The sequence below is a fragment of the Podarcis pityusensis genome (assembly GCF_964106645.2).
Source record: "Podarcis pityusensis genome assembly, chromosome: 1".
Taxonomy (NCBI): domain Eukaryota; kingdom Metazoa; phylum Chordata; class Lepidosauria; order Squamata; family Lacertidae; genus Podarcis; species Podarcis pityusensis.
This window is the reverse complement of record NC_138028.1, coordinates 3,141,067-3,159,264: the sequence shown is the minus strand read 5'-3', so window position 1 is coordinate 3,159,264 and position 18,198 is coordinate 3,141,067. Positions and strand designations below refer to the sequence as shown.

The 18,198-nt window shown below is 48.9% G+C and overlaps 2 protein-coding genes and 1 long non-coding RNA gene across 5 annotated transcripts; 1 reads left to right on the top strand and 2 right to left on the bottom strand.

The window, feature by feature from the left end:
- Nucleotides 1–543: 543 nt before the first annotated feature.
- On the bottom strand, nt 544–2,342 carry MGAT2 (alpha-1,6-mannosyl-glycoprotein 2-beta-N-acetylglucosaminyltransferase). The gene has a single exon (XM_081001194.1). The coding sequence runs from the start codon at nt 2,231–2,233 to the stop codon at nt 836–838; it is 1,398 nt and encodes a 465-aa protein (XP_080857320.1). The 5' UTR covers nt 2,234–2,342; the 3' UTR covers nt 544–835.
- A 749-nt stretch (nt 2,343–3,091) lies between these two features.
- Nucleotides 3,092–6,637, top strand: LOC308470326. Its single transcript, XR_013982369.1, has 2 exons — nt 3,092–6,321; nt 6,353–6,637. It is a non-coding gene; the product is annotated as an uncharacterized lncRNA (long non-coding RNA).
- LRR1 (leucine rich repeat protein 1) lies at nt 5,801–13,836 on the bottom strand. 3 transcript variants are annotated; one of them, XM_080991342.1, is made up of 4 exons: nt 13,591–13,832; nt 10,463–10,561; nt 8,564–9,291; nt 5,801–7,071 (listed from the first exon to the last, which is right to left on the bottom strand). In XM_080991342.1, the coding sequence occupies exons 1-4, from the start codon at nt 13,759–13,761 to the stop codon at nt 6,819–6,821; spliced, it is 1,251 nt and encodes a 416-aa protein (XP_080847468.1). In that variant the 5' UTR covers nt 13,762–13,832; the 3' UTR covers nt 5,801–6,818. The 3 variants fall into 3 exon arrangements, with proteins under 3 accessions (XP_080847468.1, XP_080847469.1, XP_080847470.1); XM_080991343.1 differs by having other exon boundaries at nt 13,630–13,832; XM_080991344.1 differs by lacking the exon at nt 10,463–10,561 and having other exon boundaries at nt 13,591–13,836.
- Between the last annotated feature and the right edge of the window lie 4,362 nt (nt 13,837–18,198).

The window sequence follows — 18,198 nt, the reverse complement described above, 5'->3', positions numbered from 1 at the left end:
ATTTACTGTTGGGGAAAAGGTGGAGCCTATTCTCTGTACTGAGCACCGGATGTTAGCTCAGAGTGTCATATGACCTGTGCTGGAAGTACAGGGGAGGAGTTGAGACTCTTCTGATGGAGACTGAAGGGTGCAGTCACATTTCTATGTACTGTTGAGTGACAGGAATAAAACATGTAGAAAGGACTCCTGTCTGTTTCATTTCCCCTCCCTGGGGAGAATGCAGGGAGGGAGAGAGAAGCAGAGAAGCAGAGGGTGTGTTCTTCTCACGACTAATGAGAAGAATCGCCGGGTTTGTTTACCTAGCCTGCCGGGATCGCAGACGGACGGTAAACACAGTATCTCGCTCAATTGCCTCGGGGGAGGCCAGGTACCTCTGCCTGTGAGCTGAAGATACTAACAGAGAGAGGGTGAGGGGTTGTTCAGAAAGTGCCAACCAGTTCAGAACTGGGGGGCTCGTGAACAGTGGACAGGGGGCCCTGGTCATCTTAGGCACTCGCCCAACCCTTTGACACCCAAACTGCAAAAGAAAAACGGAATTCAGGGTTGTTTGAAAGTGTCACAAACACTTTATAAAAAGGCCTAGGTAAAAATTGTCCGTTATTTTTCCAGTAAACAAGTAGCATTTATGTTTATTTTTAACATTCCCCTACAGGACCTTTCTGCCTCAGAAACACTTCTTTTCTCTCTCTCTCTCTCTCTCTCTCTCTCTCTCTCTGTAATAACCACTGTCCCTATTAAAGCAGAAACCAATCAATACATTTTCGCCGCCCCCCCTGTAATAGATCCCACAGGCCCGACGGGGAAAGGCCGAGGCTCCATCCAGGCCCGGCTGGGCTCACTGCAACCTGCGGTAACTTTTGCAGAGCTCGTGGTCCCGAATGTCTCCCCAGCCGCCGTTCTTGACGTGGGGGCTCAGCGGGGCCAGTGAGTACCTCTTGCCCACCACCATGGTCTCGGGGAACAGGTGCTGCCGGTTGGCGTCCAGCAAGGCGTCGACTTTGGCACTCTGGGCGGCGGGCTGGCACTGCCTCTTGTGGTGCATGCCGCAGTCGCCCGTGTGGAAGACCCTGGGGATCTCGGGCACCAGCACCTTCCAGAAGCGCGGCAGGCAGCTGACAGTCAGGTGCTGCAGGGTCCAGTCCCAGTTGTAGTCGTCGTAGGTGCAGAAGGCCTCGGCGCAGCCCATCAGCTGCTCGTAGGTGTCCCGCCCAAAGGCCATGCCCATGTTGTGCTCGGTGGACTTCCAGGTCTTCAGCTCCAGCTTGTCGGCCCGTCCGGAGAAGGGTCCCCGCACGGGTGCGTAGGTGCCCAGCGACAGCACCTGGCACTCAGGGCAGTCCCTCTGGCGTGCGGCCCACAGGCGCTGCAGCACGTGGTAGAAGTCGGGCGCCAGGTAGTGGTCCTCCTCCAGGAAAAGCACCAGCCCCGGGTGGCGTCGCAGGGCGCGCACCCTCTCCCAGACGAAGTGCAACTTCCACCACCAGTGGTGCTTGGTTTGCGCAAAGGCAGCCTCGCGGTAGTGGCCGAAGGCGTCCGGGTATTGCGCGTTGAGGCAGCCCAGGCGCAGCGCAGCCGCCTGGCCCACGTCCCGGGCACAGTCCCGCGGATCGGTGCCCGGGAACTCGCCCGGGTAGAGCTGCAGGCTGAAGGGGAAGAAGACCTGCAGCACGGCGCAAAAGTCCACCGACGCGGCCAGCGCGTTCAGCTCGGCCGACCACACGTCGTGGCTCAGCACCAGCAGCACCCGGTCGGCGCCCGGAGCGCGGCGCAAAGACGCCAGCAGCAGCCGGAGGTGCTCGGCGCGCTCGTGCACCTGCACCACCACCGCCACCGGCACCGCGTCCGCCCCGTCGCCGCCGCCGCCCTCCGCCGTCGCCGCCCGCCAGCGCTCCTCGTTGCGCACGGGCTGGTCGAAGTTGAGCCGGTAAACCAGCGATCGGTAGTGCAGCGTCCGGTTGGCCGACGCCGCCGCTTCTTCCCCGGGGAGCCACGCCGGAGACGACGCGTTGGGCAGCCGCTGGCCGGACCGGGCGGGGAGGATGCTGCTGCTGCTGGCCGGTGCCCCGGGCTGGTCTCCCGGCGGCGGCGGTGGAGGCGGCGGCGGCGCCCGATCGTCCGCCTCGCGCTTCCCTCCGGCTTCTCCGGCGCCTCCCCAAAGCGCCAGGGCGCAGGCGGCGGCGGCCAGGGCCAGCAGCAGCGCCAGCACTTTGCGCTTGTAGATGCGGAGCCTCATGGCGGCGGCGGCGGCGGTGGCGCGGCCGCCCCTTCGATCACCGGGGAGCCGGGCCCGGCGCGGCCCTCCCTCCGGGGCGCATCAGCCGAGCGGCCGGGCGGCCAACGGTGCCCTCCGCCGCGCGCGCGGCATCTTTCGTGGGCTCGCTCGCTCGCTCTCCCGGCCTGCCTGCCTGCCTTCTTGCTCTCCGGAGGCGGCCAAGGGGCGAGCGGCCAGTCCCCGCGCCGAGGCCGGATGGGGCGTGGGCGGGCGGGCGGGCGGGCGGAGGAGGAAGGAGGGAGGGAGGGAGCCGGCCAGCCAGCCAGCCGCCCCGCCCCGGACGCGCCACCAGCCGCCACGCTCCGCTCCGCCGGGGCTGCAGCACCGGATCCTCCTCCTCCTCCGCCGCCGCCGCCGCCCTCCACGTGCGGCTTCCGCATCCGGAGCCACTGGCCGGCCGGGGAGAGGGAAGAGCCGGCGCTGGGGGTGGAGGGCGGCTTGGTCCCCGGCAGAGCGGGAAGGCAGAGACAGCCGGAACGGGAAAATCTCCAACATTTCTCCCCCGAAAAGAGGGACGAAGCATTCGATCATAATATTTTTGTCACCTGCCCATCTAAGCAGCTTCCAACAAATATTAAACATTTAAAATGCTTCCCCCCTACAGGGCTGCCTTCAGGTGTTTTCTGTTTCCTTGCCTGGGGGGTCGCATAACTCCATACCCTCCAACATTTCTCCAATGAAAATAAGGACATCCTATTCAAGAATGATGATGATGATGAGCTGCCCATCTAACTGGGTCGCCCCAGCCACTCTGAGCAGCTTCCTATTATATATATATATATATATATATATATATATATATATATATATAAACATTAAAAAGCTTCCCTCTATAGGGCTTCCTTAAGATGTCTTCTGAAGGTTATAAAGTCGCTTATCTCCTTGGCTCCAGGGTTGCATAACTCCTTACCCTCCAACATTTCTCTGATGAAAATAGGGATGTCCTAAGGCACGGATCAGCATCCTGCGGCCCATGGGGGTCGTTTAACCAGCCCATGAGCTGCCCCCCCCACCCGAGCCATTTGCTCGGCAAGTCCCGGCGCACTGTGCTAAACCGGCGCAGCACGGCGTGGGGACTCACTTCCGCAGCGCTGGAAATTGCACCTGTGCAGAGGCAGACGTCGAAAATGGTGCACGCTATCTGGCCCACAGAGGGATCTCAGCTGGAGTGAATCAGCCCAGGCAAAGGTAAACCTTGCTGACCCCTGTCCTAAGGAAAAGCAGGACATTCTAGGATCAAATTGGAAACCGGGACAGCTTCTGTAAGTCCGGGTATTGTCCCTGGAATACAGGGGCACATCATGGAAGGTCTCAATATTAGACAATTGCCCCTCCTCTGCATTTTTAACCAAGTGCAAGCCCCGCCTCCCCCTTTAACTCAGTGGGGGATGGGGTATCATAGAGCATGTGCAGAGTCTTCAGCCATGCAAAGAAGGGGAAAATAAGGCGGTGTCTCCTCTCTACCTAGAACTTTTCCCTTGCAGCTGGTTGTTAGAAGAATCTGTAAGGAAGAACTGGTACTTGCTTATTTCCTCCTCCCTCTCGACCAGATTTCCTTTTGTGTTGTGCCTTTTTAGGATTGCACACAAGAGGATGTGGGTGGCTGTGTTTTTGTTGATCTGCCAAGTTGCGGCATAAACGTTATTTAAATAAAAGAGGAGTTGCAGGCACCAGGCTTTGAGATGGGTGCAACAAGCGTGTTCATTTTAATCCCTCCCTGCTTGGGAATGGTGTGGCCTTGCTTTCCAAGACATCCGCCTGCTGCAGCTGATGCATGAAGCGCCAGTTGGAACTCAGAAGCAAATGCAAATTACTTGGCAGTTTAAAAACAATCACGTCCAAAAGAAGCGTCTGGCTGGAACTACAAGACTGAAAAAGAAAATGTTTGTGTGTTCCTGCATAGAAGGAACTGGGGAAGGTTGGAGAGCTCAGAAGAGGAATTTTCTGAAACCTCGGTAGCGGATTTTAATTCTGGAAGGGACCAGCTATATATTACAGCCCCACTATTCCTTTTGACACTTCATTCTGACAAAAAAAGGGATCCGTGGAACTCTGAACTTCATGTACAGTGTTCTCCCCTCCGCAAGCCCAGATATGTCCTTGGTAGTGCTCTTAAAGCAGCCCAGACCTTGACCATAGAACACCTCTCCTGAAATTCCTGGGTCATTCCATATCAAGTGATCCAACTTCTTTACTTCATGTCATCCAATTTCCTTAATATTTTGTACATTTGTGGAATGATCAAAACTAAGTTCAAATCTAAAATTTTAATTTTTTATCTCATTCCGTTTGTGAGTTATGAGGGTTTGATATTTCAAAAAATTGACCATTTTGGCCTTTAAACCTTTAAAGCTCAGCCCAGGATTGAGATTTGTCAAAACTAAAAACACCAATCTCTTCAGAACTTTAATGTATGTCACATGATGGGTGTATTTTAAATTTGTTACAAAATCTAATACGATTAAAATTTCCCCAAGAAATTTTTGCTTCCTGCAAAATTTCACCTTGGGATCTCACTGGGATCACATTAATTTTTATTTTTTGTACAAACATGTCTGCCTTATTGGGTTCCATTTAGGATAAATGGGTCTCTCTGGAGTAAAATAAAACAGAATAAAAAAGACTACAACCTATAATATCAGTTACCTCAGGCATTTCTTTAGAAAGTTATTCAATTAAAAGGTATATGAAAAGCTAGTCAGGCTTTTTAAAAAATGTGTTCCATAGCAGAGTGACAGCTTGCTTTGCATGATACAATAAACACTTTGAAATAATTCTTTAGTACTTAACGAGAATTCTTTCAAGGCGTTAATTCTATTGGCCGAAGTCTTGTTTATTTTAGATTTGAACTTAGTTTTGATCGTTCAACAAGTGTACAAAATATTAAGAAAATTGGATGACATGAGGTAAAAAAGTTGGGTAACTTTATATGGAATGACCCTCTTACACTGGGTCCCAGTACGTTACCAAGCACAATTCAAAGTGTTGGTGCTAAACGGCCTGGGGGCCAGTATACCTGAAGGAGCATCTCCATCCCCATCGTTCAGCCCAGACACTGAGGTCCAGCGCCGAGGGCCTTCTGGGAGTTCCCTCACTGGCGCCCGCCCTGTGGAACACCCTCCCAGCAGATGTTGAGAAGATAAAGAACTACTGGTACTCAACTTTTAGAAGACATCTGAAGGCAGCCCTGTACCAAGAAGTTTTTAATGTTTCATGCTTTATTATGTTTTATATATTCTGTAAGCCACACAGGGTGGCTGGGGAAACCCAGCCAGATGGGCAGGGTATAAATAAAATCATCATCATCTCCATGGGGCTGGAAAGCAGTACAGCAGCCCCAGAGTTAAAGAGGCCATTCAGTTCTAATGGGCCAAAGGTTTTTATCTGTGCTGTCACTGTATTTTGTGAATTTAGACCCTTCACCATCCTAAAGAGCAGAGACCAGGGAACAGAAATATGGTGGTGCGATCTATGTTGTTTCTAAAGCCCAGCTACATTTAAGAGTAATGCAAGACTCATTTCACACCATTTCAGACTCTTAAGCATTTATTTATTCTTTTTAAGAAATAAAAGAGGCTTTCAGAAGTTAACTGATGCAAAACTTGCTTCATATGATGCACTCCATAATAATTCTTGCATACAGAGCACACATTTTACAGGCAAAATCCAGACTAGCAGGGGCCCAATCCTTTCCCATTCTTGCATCACATACCCCTGTCCTTTCAAACTACAATTTCTGCACGTGGGCACCATTCCCAAAACACTCTGTGCCTGCATCTGGTACTCAGAAAAACCAGTTCCTGCATACAAATTTTAATGTATGATGAACTGGCCACCACAATATTTTGTTTTGAAGCACATTAGTTTTGCATCAGTTCTTCAGTACCAACACAACAGGTTGTGTGAACATGACAAACTTCCTTTTGACAATGGCATGAACGTTTAAAAATCAGCATAAACTCTGTGTTAACTAGTAATACTGTCCTGTTCAGAGCGAACACCATTTCAGGGAACAGATTTTGGGAGACTGATGAAATAACCTGGAGCTTGTCTGAACAAGTCGCATGCCATCCAGGGAAGCCAAACTTCTAGACACACTTTGAACATGAGCTGCTTTAAATAACAAACAGCTAACTATTTTTGTAGGTAGAACAGTGTCCTTATAATGCACAGGAGAAGGAAATCAGGTTCTTGCTTGGGGGCACGACAAGAAGAGTCCTCTTGCTCAATCATAGCGATGAACAGGAAGGTGAAGGAATATGATATTCACATCTTGAACATAACCTGCCACTCTCAGGCAAGGAGCTTCCCTGATCTATGCAGGCAAGAGAGTTTCATAAAGAACCTGTAGCCTTTGCTAAACTGCATTCTGTTTAGAATGCAAGCCTGCCTCCCTTGCTCCTTCTGGATGATGAAAAAAGGAAAGGCCTGGGAGACAACTGATCTCTTGGCTCTGCTTCCTAGTGTCCCAGCATTGCTTTCGACATCAGACAGCGTCTGTTGCTGAATGAGGCTTCTCAGACCACATGTGGTTTTCGGTTTCAGGTCATCGGATGCTTTGCAGATGTCTGTCCAGGAACTGAGAGTAGCAAGTCAGAGAGCAGAAGTAGCGGAGGAGGGGGGCCTCTGTGCTCCCCATGTTGTCCACAAGGACAACCGTGTGCGCCACACTGTGGAGATTCATGGTCACGGTCGTCTGAATGAAGCTGCTTAGGCAGGCTCGCCCACAGTGACAGCTCTTTGACATGTCCAGATCGTGACAGAGGTGAGAAGGAAGGACGTGGCAGCTGTACGGGAGCCTGTGAAAAGAGAACAAGGCCTGGATGTGAATACAGTTCGTGCTGAGCAGTTTCATAGAGCCTGGAAGCCTGTCTTGGAAAGAAGCCTGCAAGCATTTTAAATTAACATATTGAATGTATGCACCCCAAACACACTTCTGAGCCAAAGTGACCACCCAAGACCTTCATACTGCTGAACCTGGAATCTCCTTAGCTGGTAAAAATAATAATGTAGCTTTATTAAAGATGTAAAATCCATTTCGCCTGCCTTCCCCTGGGTGGCCTTTAGCTGCCTGTAGAAATACGTCCTTCACCTCAAGCATGCATATCCAATAGTGTCATTGCTTGGATTCTTACCTTGGGAAGCCAAATTCTCTTCCAAAAACCAATAGCCTTACTCATGCCACACAGTTAATTCTGTTGCTATTATGCAACAGAACTGTAAACATCTGCCTTAGATGACAGTGACTGAGGGTGTGAGATACCGGAAGCTCTTGTTGCACAAACAAGCGTCGGTGAACTTGCACAATTCCACTACACTGCAATGAAGAGGAACTGGTTGCTGGAGAGGCAGGCCAACTCAATTCAGCCACAGAACCCATTGGGTGATACTGGACAGTGGCTTAACTTCTCGCGCAGAAACAAAAACAAGATCTTGATCTACGGCAATGTTCCCGAGCCATTGCCAAGAGGGTTAAGACCTAAACTGATTTTGGGATTGAAGAGAAATTTCTCCCAATAGCTACAAGTGCCTAATGAGCTTGGCAATTCCAATTACATTACTGAAATTACCAAACGCCCAACTCAACAACTTACTGAAAACCCGTAACAGATTCATTCTGATTTATGTGTAAATACAGGGCCATGGTAAGTCAGCTGTCTGGTCTCTGTAGCTCAATACTGTCAACACAATAAGTTGCCCTTTCCCCCCCTTTTGGAAAACCTCTGGAAGATTGCTGGAGGTCTCAGAGGATCACTTAATGCACTTGGTTCCTCTTCAGCATCAGCATCCTTGCCAAACCAAACACTGTATTATGAAAAGTCCTGGGCTGCGGAACAGAGATCCCAAAGCTTTCTATGGGCCATGTGGGTGGAGCAGTGGAGGGGACCTGTGACCCACAGTTTGAGAACTTAACTGCTCAGGTCTACCCTGACTTGCAGAGACTTCCAAGGCTTCCACGTCAGCCAGGCCTCTTTCCCAACCCTACCTGGAACCGCCTGGGACTGAATCCGGGATCTTCTGCAAGTCACTAAATACTGTATTTGTAGAAGAAACCCCACAAATGCAAATCAGCACATCATCCTAAGGCCTTTCTGAAATTCTTCCACGAGCTTTACCTACTTTTCCTTCACGTTACAATTGTTTCTGACACTCAACAATAATCTCAACACTTTATAACTGAAAAGTCCTAAAGCGCTGATATGATTATTGACTGTAAGAAACAATAGGAAGGAAAGGGATGCATCGCTTCTGGGATTCAGAAACTCCCCCCCAAAAAAACCCCCCCTTTACCTGTAATTGATCGTTGCTCTAGCTGAATGTTCCCACAAAGTCAGTGGTATTTTTAGCTGTATGTCAGGAGCAAGGGGACTGGGCTGCTCAAAAGGATTGCCAAATAAATCCAGGCTCTCGAGGGAGAGTTTTCCAAAGCTGTTGGGTAAAAAGGGGAGCTTGTTCCGAGCCACGGACAAGAAGCGGAGCTGGCTCAGTTGACCAATCTTGAAGGGCAGCCTGATCAGATCGTTGTCATCCAACTTCAAGTGAATGAGCTCCCGCAACTGGCAGAACTGGGCTGGAAGCGCTTTGATTTTGTTCTGGCTGAGATCCAGAGACTGGAGCGACTTTCGGAGGGTGGAATTACAGAGGGCCGCGCCAAAGGACTCCAGGAGGTTGCCCTGTAGACTGAGCTCCTGGAGGGACACGAGATCCCCAATTGTGACTGGCAGCTTCTTGATAAGGTTGTGGCTCAAGTCCAGTTTCCGGAGTCTCTTCAGGCAAAGTATGTGCATATCAATGCGGGGTAATTTGCAGTAAGAGGCCTGGAGTTGCTCCAGAGTGTACGGGAAGCTCTGGGTGAAAGGGTAATCCTTCCTGGATGTTATGGTCATCTTTGTCTTTGGCTTCTCAACTTCAGAAGCTTTCGGTGGGGCCAAGGTGGACAGCGGTAAGCTTTCCTCACTGGTGCCTCGGTCAGCCAGCTTCATTGCAGAGAGGAAAGTCTTCAGGTGGCCGACATTTGCCTGCAGCCAAATAGGACACCAAGATAATAAGCATTTGCAGATTCAACGCTTTTGTCAATGCGCTGGCACTTTCTGAACCATGACACCACCACGTGGGAAAGGATCAGGTGGCAGCCTTTGGAAAGCGAATGGGGAAGACAGCACAATGCATTTTTGTCTGGCATTGTCTCTGCCACAATTAACAAACCACACTGTCGACAGGGGCATCCAGGGAGGCTGGGCAAATACTGCTCTAATATTAAGCGGGGCCTGTAAGAACAGGACTAACTATTGAGACAGCAAAAGAAAGCTTCAGCATTGTCTCACTGTACAACTTTCATGAATAATCTGGTCCTACAAACCGAACCCTGCATTGTTCTGAAGCACAAAGCTTAAACTTAAAAATCATTCTCAAAACAATGAGGAAAATCTCTTATTTACCTCATTTCTAAAATGATGCAAATGTAAAACCTGCCAGCCAGCATCAACATTGATGAAAGGTATTTTTTAAGTTGCAAGATATCGCTCCCAATCTGTTCACTAGCTTAAGAAATGAAATATATATGGGGACCATAATAAGCCCAATGGCCCATCAGGTCCAGCATCCTGTTCTCACAGTGGCTAACTAGATGCCTGTGGGAAACCCGCAAGCAGGACCCGAGAGGAACAGCACTCTCCCCACTCCTGGTGCCCAGCAACTGGTATTTATTTATTTAATAAATATATATATATATAATATGATATCTTCATAACATAAACAAGTAGAATCATAGAATTGTAGAGTTGGAAGGGACCTCAAGGGTCCTCTAATCCAAGCCCCTGCGATGCCAGAATCTCAACTAGATCATACATGACAGATGGCCATCCAACCTCTGCTTAAAAATCAATGAATCGCATACATTGAAATGCATTTTTATTTCTTCACTGTGAGACGGCGAAGACGTCACAAAGCTCCCAACTGCTATTTCTTAACCTTGGAAGATCAAAGGAGCAGCTAACGAGCTTCCTGCTGCATCCAAACTCCTGTGAATCAACCCCAAATTTAATCATTACAGCAGAGACAGGTTAGAGGTTGGGGAGGGTGCATGTCTTTCCCTGTCATCCAAGAAGGGCTACCTCAACACCATCCTAATTTGGCAAGTGAGAAGATGCAGTTAGAAGACCATCTGCTGCCCCTGGCCTGACGCCATACCTTGCTGAGACAGATGTCCACCGCTGGCTCCTTCAGCCGTACGGTGGCTTTTCCTTCCTCCACAAACTTAGTAAAGAGCTGTTCTATGTTCTCTCTCAGCTGTTTTCAAAAGGAAAAGAGCACAATAGAGCCATGAGCCTGTAAGTAAACATTCCCTGCTGAGCACCCAAAAACAAGCTTCATGTTCAAATTGCCAACCAGATATTCCGGCTTTAAAAATGTGGGAAGGGATTCACAATTTGTTCATTTTATAAAGCCCCCTGTGACTGGACAGCGTCCGAAAGCTGACCCTGATTCAGCAAAGCTCTTCTTAAAATACTGGCGGCACAGCTTCCCACTCTCCTGGAGCAAATGGCACCTTAACCCTCCACTGTTCCCTATTCACCACTGCAATATCCCAGATCTGCCCCGTGGCTTTTTAAACCAGGACCAAGGTGATAAGGACTGAAAGAACAAGTTCAGAGCAGGAAGACGGAGGCTGCCGAATAATCATATACAAAGCTAATATTTGACAAAAGCAGCTTTGGAAAGGCTTCTGCTTCCCAAACAGCATATTATCTGTAATTTTTAAAGCATTTTACACAGTGGCCAAGTAACTGCCAATTCATTAGTGGCATTAGTATCCAATTTCAGTGTCCTAATCTAGTTCTTCAGCTCCAGGAAGTACTTCACCTTTAGTATCTGGGGACTTCAAGCCTGATAAATTTTTGCAGCCCCTTTTCTTGGGCACGTCCTCCAGCTTTGCTAACGTGGCTGTTGCCATGTCGCTCTTTGCTTCTGTTCTCTGCCTCTTAAGGGACCCGCATGTTCTGATCAGAGCTACAGATAAATCCAAGTAACTACTAAAGAGTACATTTTCCAATGCTCCAGCAGCCCTCAGGTGCCAGCCAGGTGACCCTTAGACATAGCTGTCAATGTTTCCCTTTTTAAAAGGGAAATTCCCTTATTCCGAATAGGATTCCTCGCAAGAAAAGGGAAAAGTTGACAGCTATGCCCTTAGAATACCTGTATACCTGAAGGAGCGTCTCCACCCCCATCGTCCAGCCAGGACCCTGAGATCCTGTTCCCTCATAGTGAGAAGTGAGGTTACAGGGAACCAGACAGAGGGCCTTCTCGGTAGTGGCGCCCGCCCTGTGGAACGCCCTCCCTTCAGATGTGAAGGAAATAAGCAGCTATCCTATCTTTAAAAGACACCTGAAGGCAGCCCTGTTTAGGGAAGTTTTTAATATTTAATGCTGTACTGTTTTTAACATTTGATTGGGAGCCGCCCAGAGTGGCTGGGGAAACTCAGCCAGATGGGCGGGGTATAAATAATAAATTATTATTATTATAGAAGCTCACAGGCAGGGCACGATGGGAGTTGGCCTCTATTATTCCCTAGGTCCTGCTTGCAGGCTTCTTATAGGCACCTGCTTGGCCATAGTGAGGTAGCCAGGCTCTTCTGAGGATGCTTGTTGACAGCCTAAATAAATGAATGGCACCCTCGTCTTGGTCCTCATTACATGCAGAGGAGGGACTGCTGGCAGTTCTGGGCAAGTGTCTCATAAGAACTTAAGAAGAGCTTCCTGGATCATCAGTCCAGTGGCCCATCTAGTCCAGACTCCTCCTCTCACAGTGGCCCATCAGATGCTCACCAGAGGAAGTTAAGACCCAAGCACAATAACAGTCTTCCCTCTTGCAGTTTCCAGCAACTGGTATTCGGAAGCATGCTATCTTCATCTGCGGAGGGCGGAGCACAGCCATCATGGCTAGTATCCATTAATACCCTCTCCTCTTTGAAAGCATCCAAGCTTTTATTAGGACCGCAAAAGCTCAAGGACTGCCTCTCCCCATGGGAATGGACCCAGACCCTGCAATCATGATCTGAAGGCCCTTTTTTGTGTGCCTCCTTCATGAGAGGTCTGGAGGGTGGCAACACAAAAACAGGATTTTTCTGTGGTGGCTCCTTGCTTGAGGAATGCTCTGCCCAGGGACGCTGACCTGGCCCCTTTTTACATATCTTTAGGCACCAGGCAAAAACATTCCTCTTCTCCCAGGCCTTTATAATAATAATGAATAAACAATAATTGTAAATTTATACCCCACCCTTCCCGCTTCAGAAAACCGGGCTCAGGGTGGCTAACAACAAATGTAAAACAATTGTAGAAGCAGCATAAAATACAGTATAAAAACATGAATAACAACAAATTCAAAGTTCAAGAATCAATTTGGGGGAAATCCATCTAATAAGAATTAGATAGTCACCAGGGCTAGGTGGCTGAATTAGTCCTACTTGGGCCAGCAAGGAGGCCAGGGGAGAATTAGCTGTGGGGTCTCAGAGCGGGTAATCTTCATTAAAGGGGCGGGGGAGGGAAGAAAAGGGAAATAATTAAACCTAGTTAACCTAATTAAAGCCTTTTCTACTGTGTGTGTGTGCGCACATGCATGTAGGGAGGTGTTACTGCTTTTGTCTGTTACTATGTTATGTATTTTTGAGTTTTTATATTTTAAGCCGCTATGTGATCCTCCGATGAAGGGCAGTATAGAATTTTAATGAATAAAAATAAAAATAGACACTATTAAATTCATTAGTCTCTTCCCTGGGGCACCAACAGAAAAAGACAAACCATACGTATGTTAAAACCCGGGAGGGAGGAAAATACATTAAAAGCCCCCCCCCCACCCCTCTAAATGACATAAGACAGCGAAAAGTCAAAGGCCTGATTAGAAAAGCAGCTTGACTTGTGAGGGGAGAGAGGCGATTCCTTGCTCTCTTTTATTTCCTTCTTTCACTTGCTTTCCCTTCTTTGCACGGGAAGAAAGGGCGCTGGATATGCAATGGGGTCCCCCCCCCACAAAAACCTCTTCTCACTGTGGCCAACCAACATGCAGGATTTGAACGCAAGAGCCCTCTCCCCTCCTGCCATTTATACTGGGGGGCGCTGGATGTGCAGTGGGGTCCCCCCACCCCATTGCTACGACGTAGTACTAATAATATTTAAAATACTTTTATAACAAACGGGGTAAGGCGACCCCGAGGAGCGAGGAGCCACCACCGAGGAGGCCCCGAGGGCTCGGCTCTCCCTGCCGGGGGGGGGGGGAGAGAGAGAGAGCGCAGGGCCGGGGCGCGGCCGGCCTGCCTGCCTGACCTGGTACTTGGCCCCCGGGCGGTGTCGGGCGGTGCTGACCTGCAGCCAGACTCCCCCTCCTCCGGGCGGCTTCCCGAGGGCCAGCACAGCCCTGGCGGCGCGGCCCGGCCCTCGCAGCCCCGCCGAGGGCAGCAGGCGGCTCGCCACCCACACCTCGCACGGCAGCCGCATCTCCGCCCGGCCGCCGCCGCCTCAGGCGCCGCCAAAAAACCGCCCAGGCGACCCAGCGCCTTTCCCGCCTCCTGCGCGCGCATCGCGCCGCCGGGAAAGGAATCAAACCAACACACAAAGCGGGCCTTCCTCATCCGGTCGCTTCCTTACTTACGCAGCGGCCCGTTGCGACTGCCCTCAGCGTTGCCTGCCTGATGAATCCCAGTCTCCCTACGCGGCAGCCGCCCCCTGACCCCAGATCCGTTTCTTTTCCCTAGAATTGTTGCGCGAACTTAGCTTCTCTCTTCTCGCCCCCCCCCCCGCCCTCAGAAATCCAAGCGGGGTGGGCAGAGCGCAGCAGGCGGATCAGATAGACGCCACATCTTCCTTCAGGACCCCCAGTGCGAACCCGCCCGTGGGATAAGCGACGTCTGATTCCATAGAGATGGAGAAAGGGTAGAAAGCAACTCTATGGTCTTCGGCCGTCTCTACTACAGTATCTTCCCGGCAGGCTATAAAAGCCAGTTATCGCCCTCTAGCCGCGGATGATGGTATAGCGTCCAACTCTTAACTTCATCAATCTAATTCTGTTTGGATACCTAAATCTGAAAGGCACATAGGCATTGCCAAGGGGGGATCAGGAGGCAGCTTCCCCCTCCCTCAATTCAAGTAAATAAATAAAAATACTTAACTAACTGACCGAACAGATAGCTTGGTTCTGCTCCCCCCAGCTAGTGGGTTGGACACAGTGAGGAGGGTTTCTGGACCAGTTGAGCCATTGGGCTGATGCAAACAAAAGGCCTCTTCTTATAATGAGGCATCTAATCATAGCCTGCATTTTTATCAAGGCTTATAGTTTGATTAGGGTCTGTATTTTAAAATGAGCGTAAAGATTTTCAAATGTTTTATGCCAGGCAGAAGACCAGCTGCCTAAGTACTTTGGCAAGATGTTTATCCTCCTGGACAAGGGGGCCCCCTGATTTATAGCAGAAAACAATTCTCAAAGTCGTAAAAGGGAATTACAGGCTGAGAGCAAGGTTACACCACCCTACATAATTAAGAGTTGGTAAATAGTAAAATCATTAAACTTGAGCCATATCTTCCTAAGGTTAAAGGCCAAGAGCAAATGGAAAAGAAAGGGGAGTGTAAACAGAAGAAGAGGCTTCTTTCCTATTTTATTTTGAGGCTGTAAACTGATTCCTTCCTGTTACTTTGAGAAGGTTTATTCTTCTAAAAAGCTATCTATGATAATGTATGAAATATACTGGCTTAAATGTAATTATGCAAAGGATCTAGAAAGAAAGAAATGTTAAATTCTTATTTCATAGAGTCATATTGCTGTAGGAGACCAGAGGAGCAAACGAGCCCAGCCCCCTGCCAGACAGGAGACGCCATCGAGCACTCCTGATATATGGTTGTCAGGCCTTTGTTTAAAGACCTTCAAAAAGGAGATCTTTCATTGATGATGTATGAGAATGTGAACCCAAGATCTCTGACATCTGTTTAAGATAAAAAAAAACTATTAACCATCTGTTTTGGAGGGCAATAGGGCAAGGAGGGCAAGAGGTGAGCTGGTAATTAAGGTTCCTTGTTGAGACAAATGTAAGATATATGACTACTTATTTGTCATTTATAGATAGAAGAATATATAGCTTTTTGTATCCCATAAAAGGCAATAGGAAATGGGTGTATCTTTTAGGATTGGTTGTAGCAATCAGCCAATAGGAAATTCAACCAGGCTGATTGGACAGAGGCAGCCAAAGGAGGAGCAAGGGGGCTGGGCTGAGGGAATATAAGTGCTGGCCATAATGGCAGGAGACCAGGCCAGAGCTTGGTAACCATATACCACTGTGCCTCTCATTTATTTGTCTGACAAATAAATTATTATTTTAATTTCTCTATTGCTGCGTTGAATATTTCATTCCAGCTAAGCGTTAACCACAAGCAGGGTGCTACAATAATTTACTAACAGGTGGGAGGCAGAATAATAATTTATTATTTCTAGCCCACTCATCTGGGCGGCTTCCAACAAAAGATTAAAAATACATTGAAACATCAGTCATTAAAAACTTCCCTAAACAGGGCTGCCTTCAGATGTCTTCTAAACGTCAGATAATTATTTATTTCTTTGACATCTGACGGGAGGGCGTTCCACAGGGCGGGCGCCACCACCGAGAAGGCCCTCTGCCTGGTTCCCTGTAACTTAGCTTCTCGCAGTGAGGGAAACGCCAGAAAGCCCTCGGAGCTGGACCTCAGTGTCCGGGCAGAACAATGGGGGTGGAGACACTCCTTCAGGAATACTGGGCTGAGGCCAAGAAGACTTCACCACCGCGTTATTGTTCTGTACCGTGTCCACAGCTTCCCACAAATGGTGATGAAACCTCTGGAGGCAATGGCACAATCCTGGATGCATAACTTATCACTGAGAGATGTGCCATTCATTGCTTATAGTTGAAATATTGTTTACAGCCTCAAATGCAGGAATGCTGATGTCAATATCTTGACTTCTGCTTCCCTCTGTATGGGACAATAATAGATTGCTGAACTGCATTGCCCTCTGCTGGAATCCCAGGTAAGATCAAAGCCGTATTTACATCCGCAAGCCAGAAGCAACAGGGAGCTGTATGTGACTTCATAGAATGACAGAACCGTAGAGTTGGAGGGACCGCAAGGGTCATCTAGTCCAACCTCCATCCTAAAACGCCGTTGACACCTGACATGCATGTTTTTAGGCCCCATCCTATTCTATTGACTGTAATTCATTTTGTTGTTGTTTAGTCGTGTCCGCCTCTTCGTGACCCCATGGACCAGAGCATGCCAGGCACTCCTGTCTTCCACTGCCTCCCGCAGTTTGGTCAAACTCATGCTGGTAGCTTCGAGAACACTGTCCCACCATCTCGTCCTCTGTCGTCCCCTTCTCCTTGTGCCCTCCATCTTTCCCAACATCAGGGTCTTTTCCAGGGAGTCTTCTCTTCTCCTGAGGTGGCCCAAGTATTGGAGCCTCTACTTCACGATCTGTCCTTCCAGTGAGCACTCAGGGCTGGTTTCCTTAAGAATGGATAGGTTTGATCTTCTTGCAGTCCATGGGACTCTCAAGAGTCTCCTCCAACACCAGAATTCAAAAGCATCCATTCTTTGGCGATCAGCCTTCTTGATGGTCCAGCTCTCACTTCCATACATCACTACTGGAAAAACCATAGCTTTTACTATACAGACCTTTGTTGGCAAGGTGATGTCTCTGCTTTTTAAGATGCTGTCTAGGTTTGTCATTGTTTTTCTCCCAAGAAGCAGGCGTCTTTTAATTTCGTGGCTGCTGTCACCATTTTATTCATTTTACACCATTTTAATTCATTTTACACTGTTTTTAATGTCACAAAGATTGCTGTAACCTGAGATGGGACCTTATGGTGAAGGGTAGGGAAGAAATGCAAATCAGTAATAACAAGCAGGCGGAGGATAACTTCTTAGTGAGCCCACCTAGCAAAATGGGACTTAATTACAGGTGTGGGTCTCTTAGCAAGGAGGTGGGACCGACTGTCTCTCAGGTGCTGTCAAGAGCCATGCCTGACCAAAGGACTTTCAGAGGCACTGGTCATGGGGCTAGAAGCAGGACTGGTAATTTTGCCAATGCTATATCCAGTGCTTTCTTCTTCTAGGGGGCAATCAAGGGTACGCAGTACCGGCACCAACCTTTTTTTTTGGTTAAAAAGTGCAACACTTACTGTAACAACATCATGGTGAGAACCAGCACCTCTTTTTCTAGAAAAAAGCACTGGCTCTACTTCCTGCATACCAGCCAGGCTGCTTAACTGCATCCTTTTCTTCAGCCTCTCTTGTGCTTGTACCTCGCGCTCATTAAAAAGAGACCAACCCACAACGATGTTTGTCAACTTTACCTCTAGTAATGCATAACAATCCTGAAAGCGCAGTGCGCCTGGCAGATTGGCATCCAGTAGACTAGAGCAAGAGGGATTCTCCCTGTCCGTGCGCAGCTTTTGCGCCTCCGGAGCGCCGGTGCATTTGTGTTTCGCATTTATGCTTCACAGGGTGTGAAAGAAGGGCTTTGCACCTTTATATAATATGCATGTGTGCTTGGGCCCAGGGTGTTTTGCATCACCATCCCCACTACTGACTCCCTGTTGCTACTCAGCTACCAAAAAAAAAAAAAAAAAAGGGTCCCCAGATTCATTGAAAAAAATCTGGTAACCATACCTTCAATCGCTCCCACAAAATCCTGGCAGTCTCTGGAGGCACCAAGGGCCTCCAGGATGCACCACGAAGACCAGGGCCCTGCAAGGGTGATGATCAGGGGTAATGGGACTTGTAGTCCCAAACATCTGGAAACCAGTTTAGGGACAGCTTCAATGGACCATGTCTGGGAATCGGAATATACATTGTGGGGGATCACGTTTTCCCCCATTTCCAAATAAAGCTGAGCTTGCTCATTTACCCTGTGGT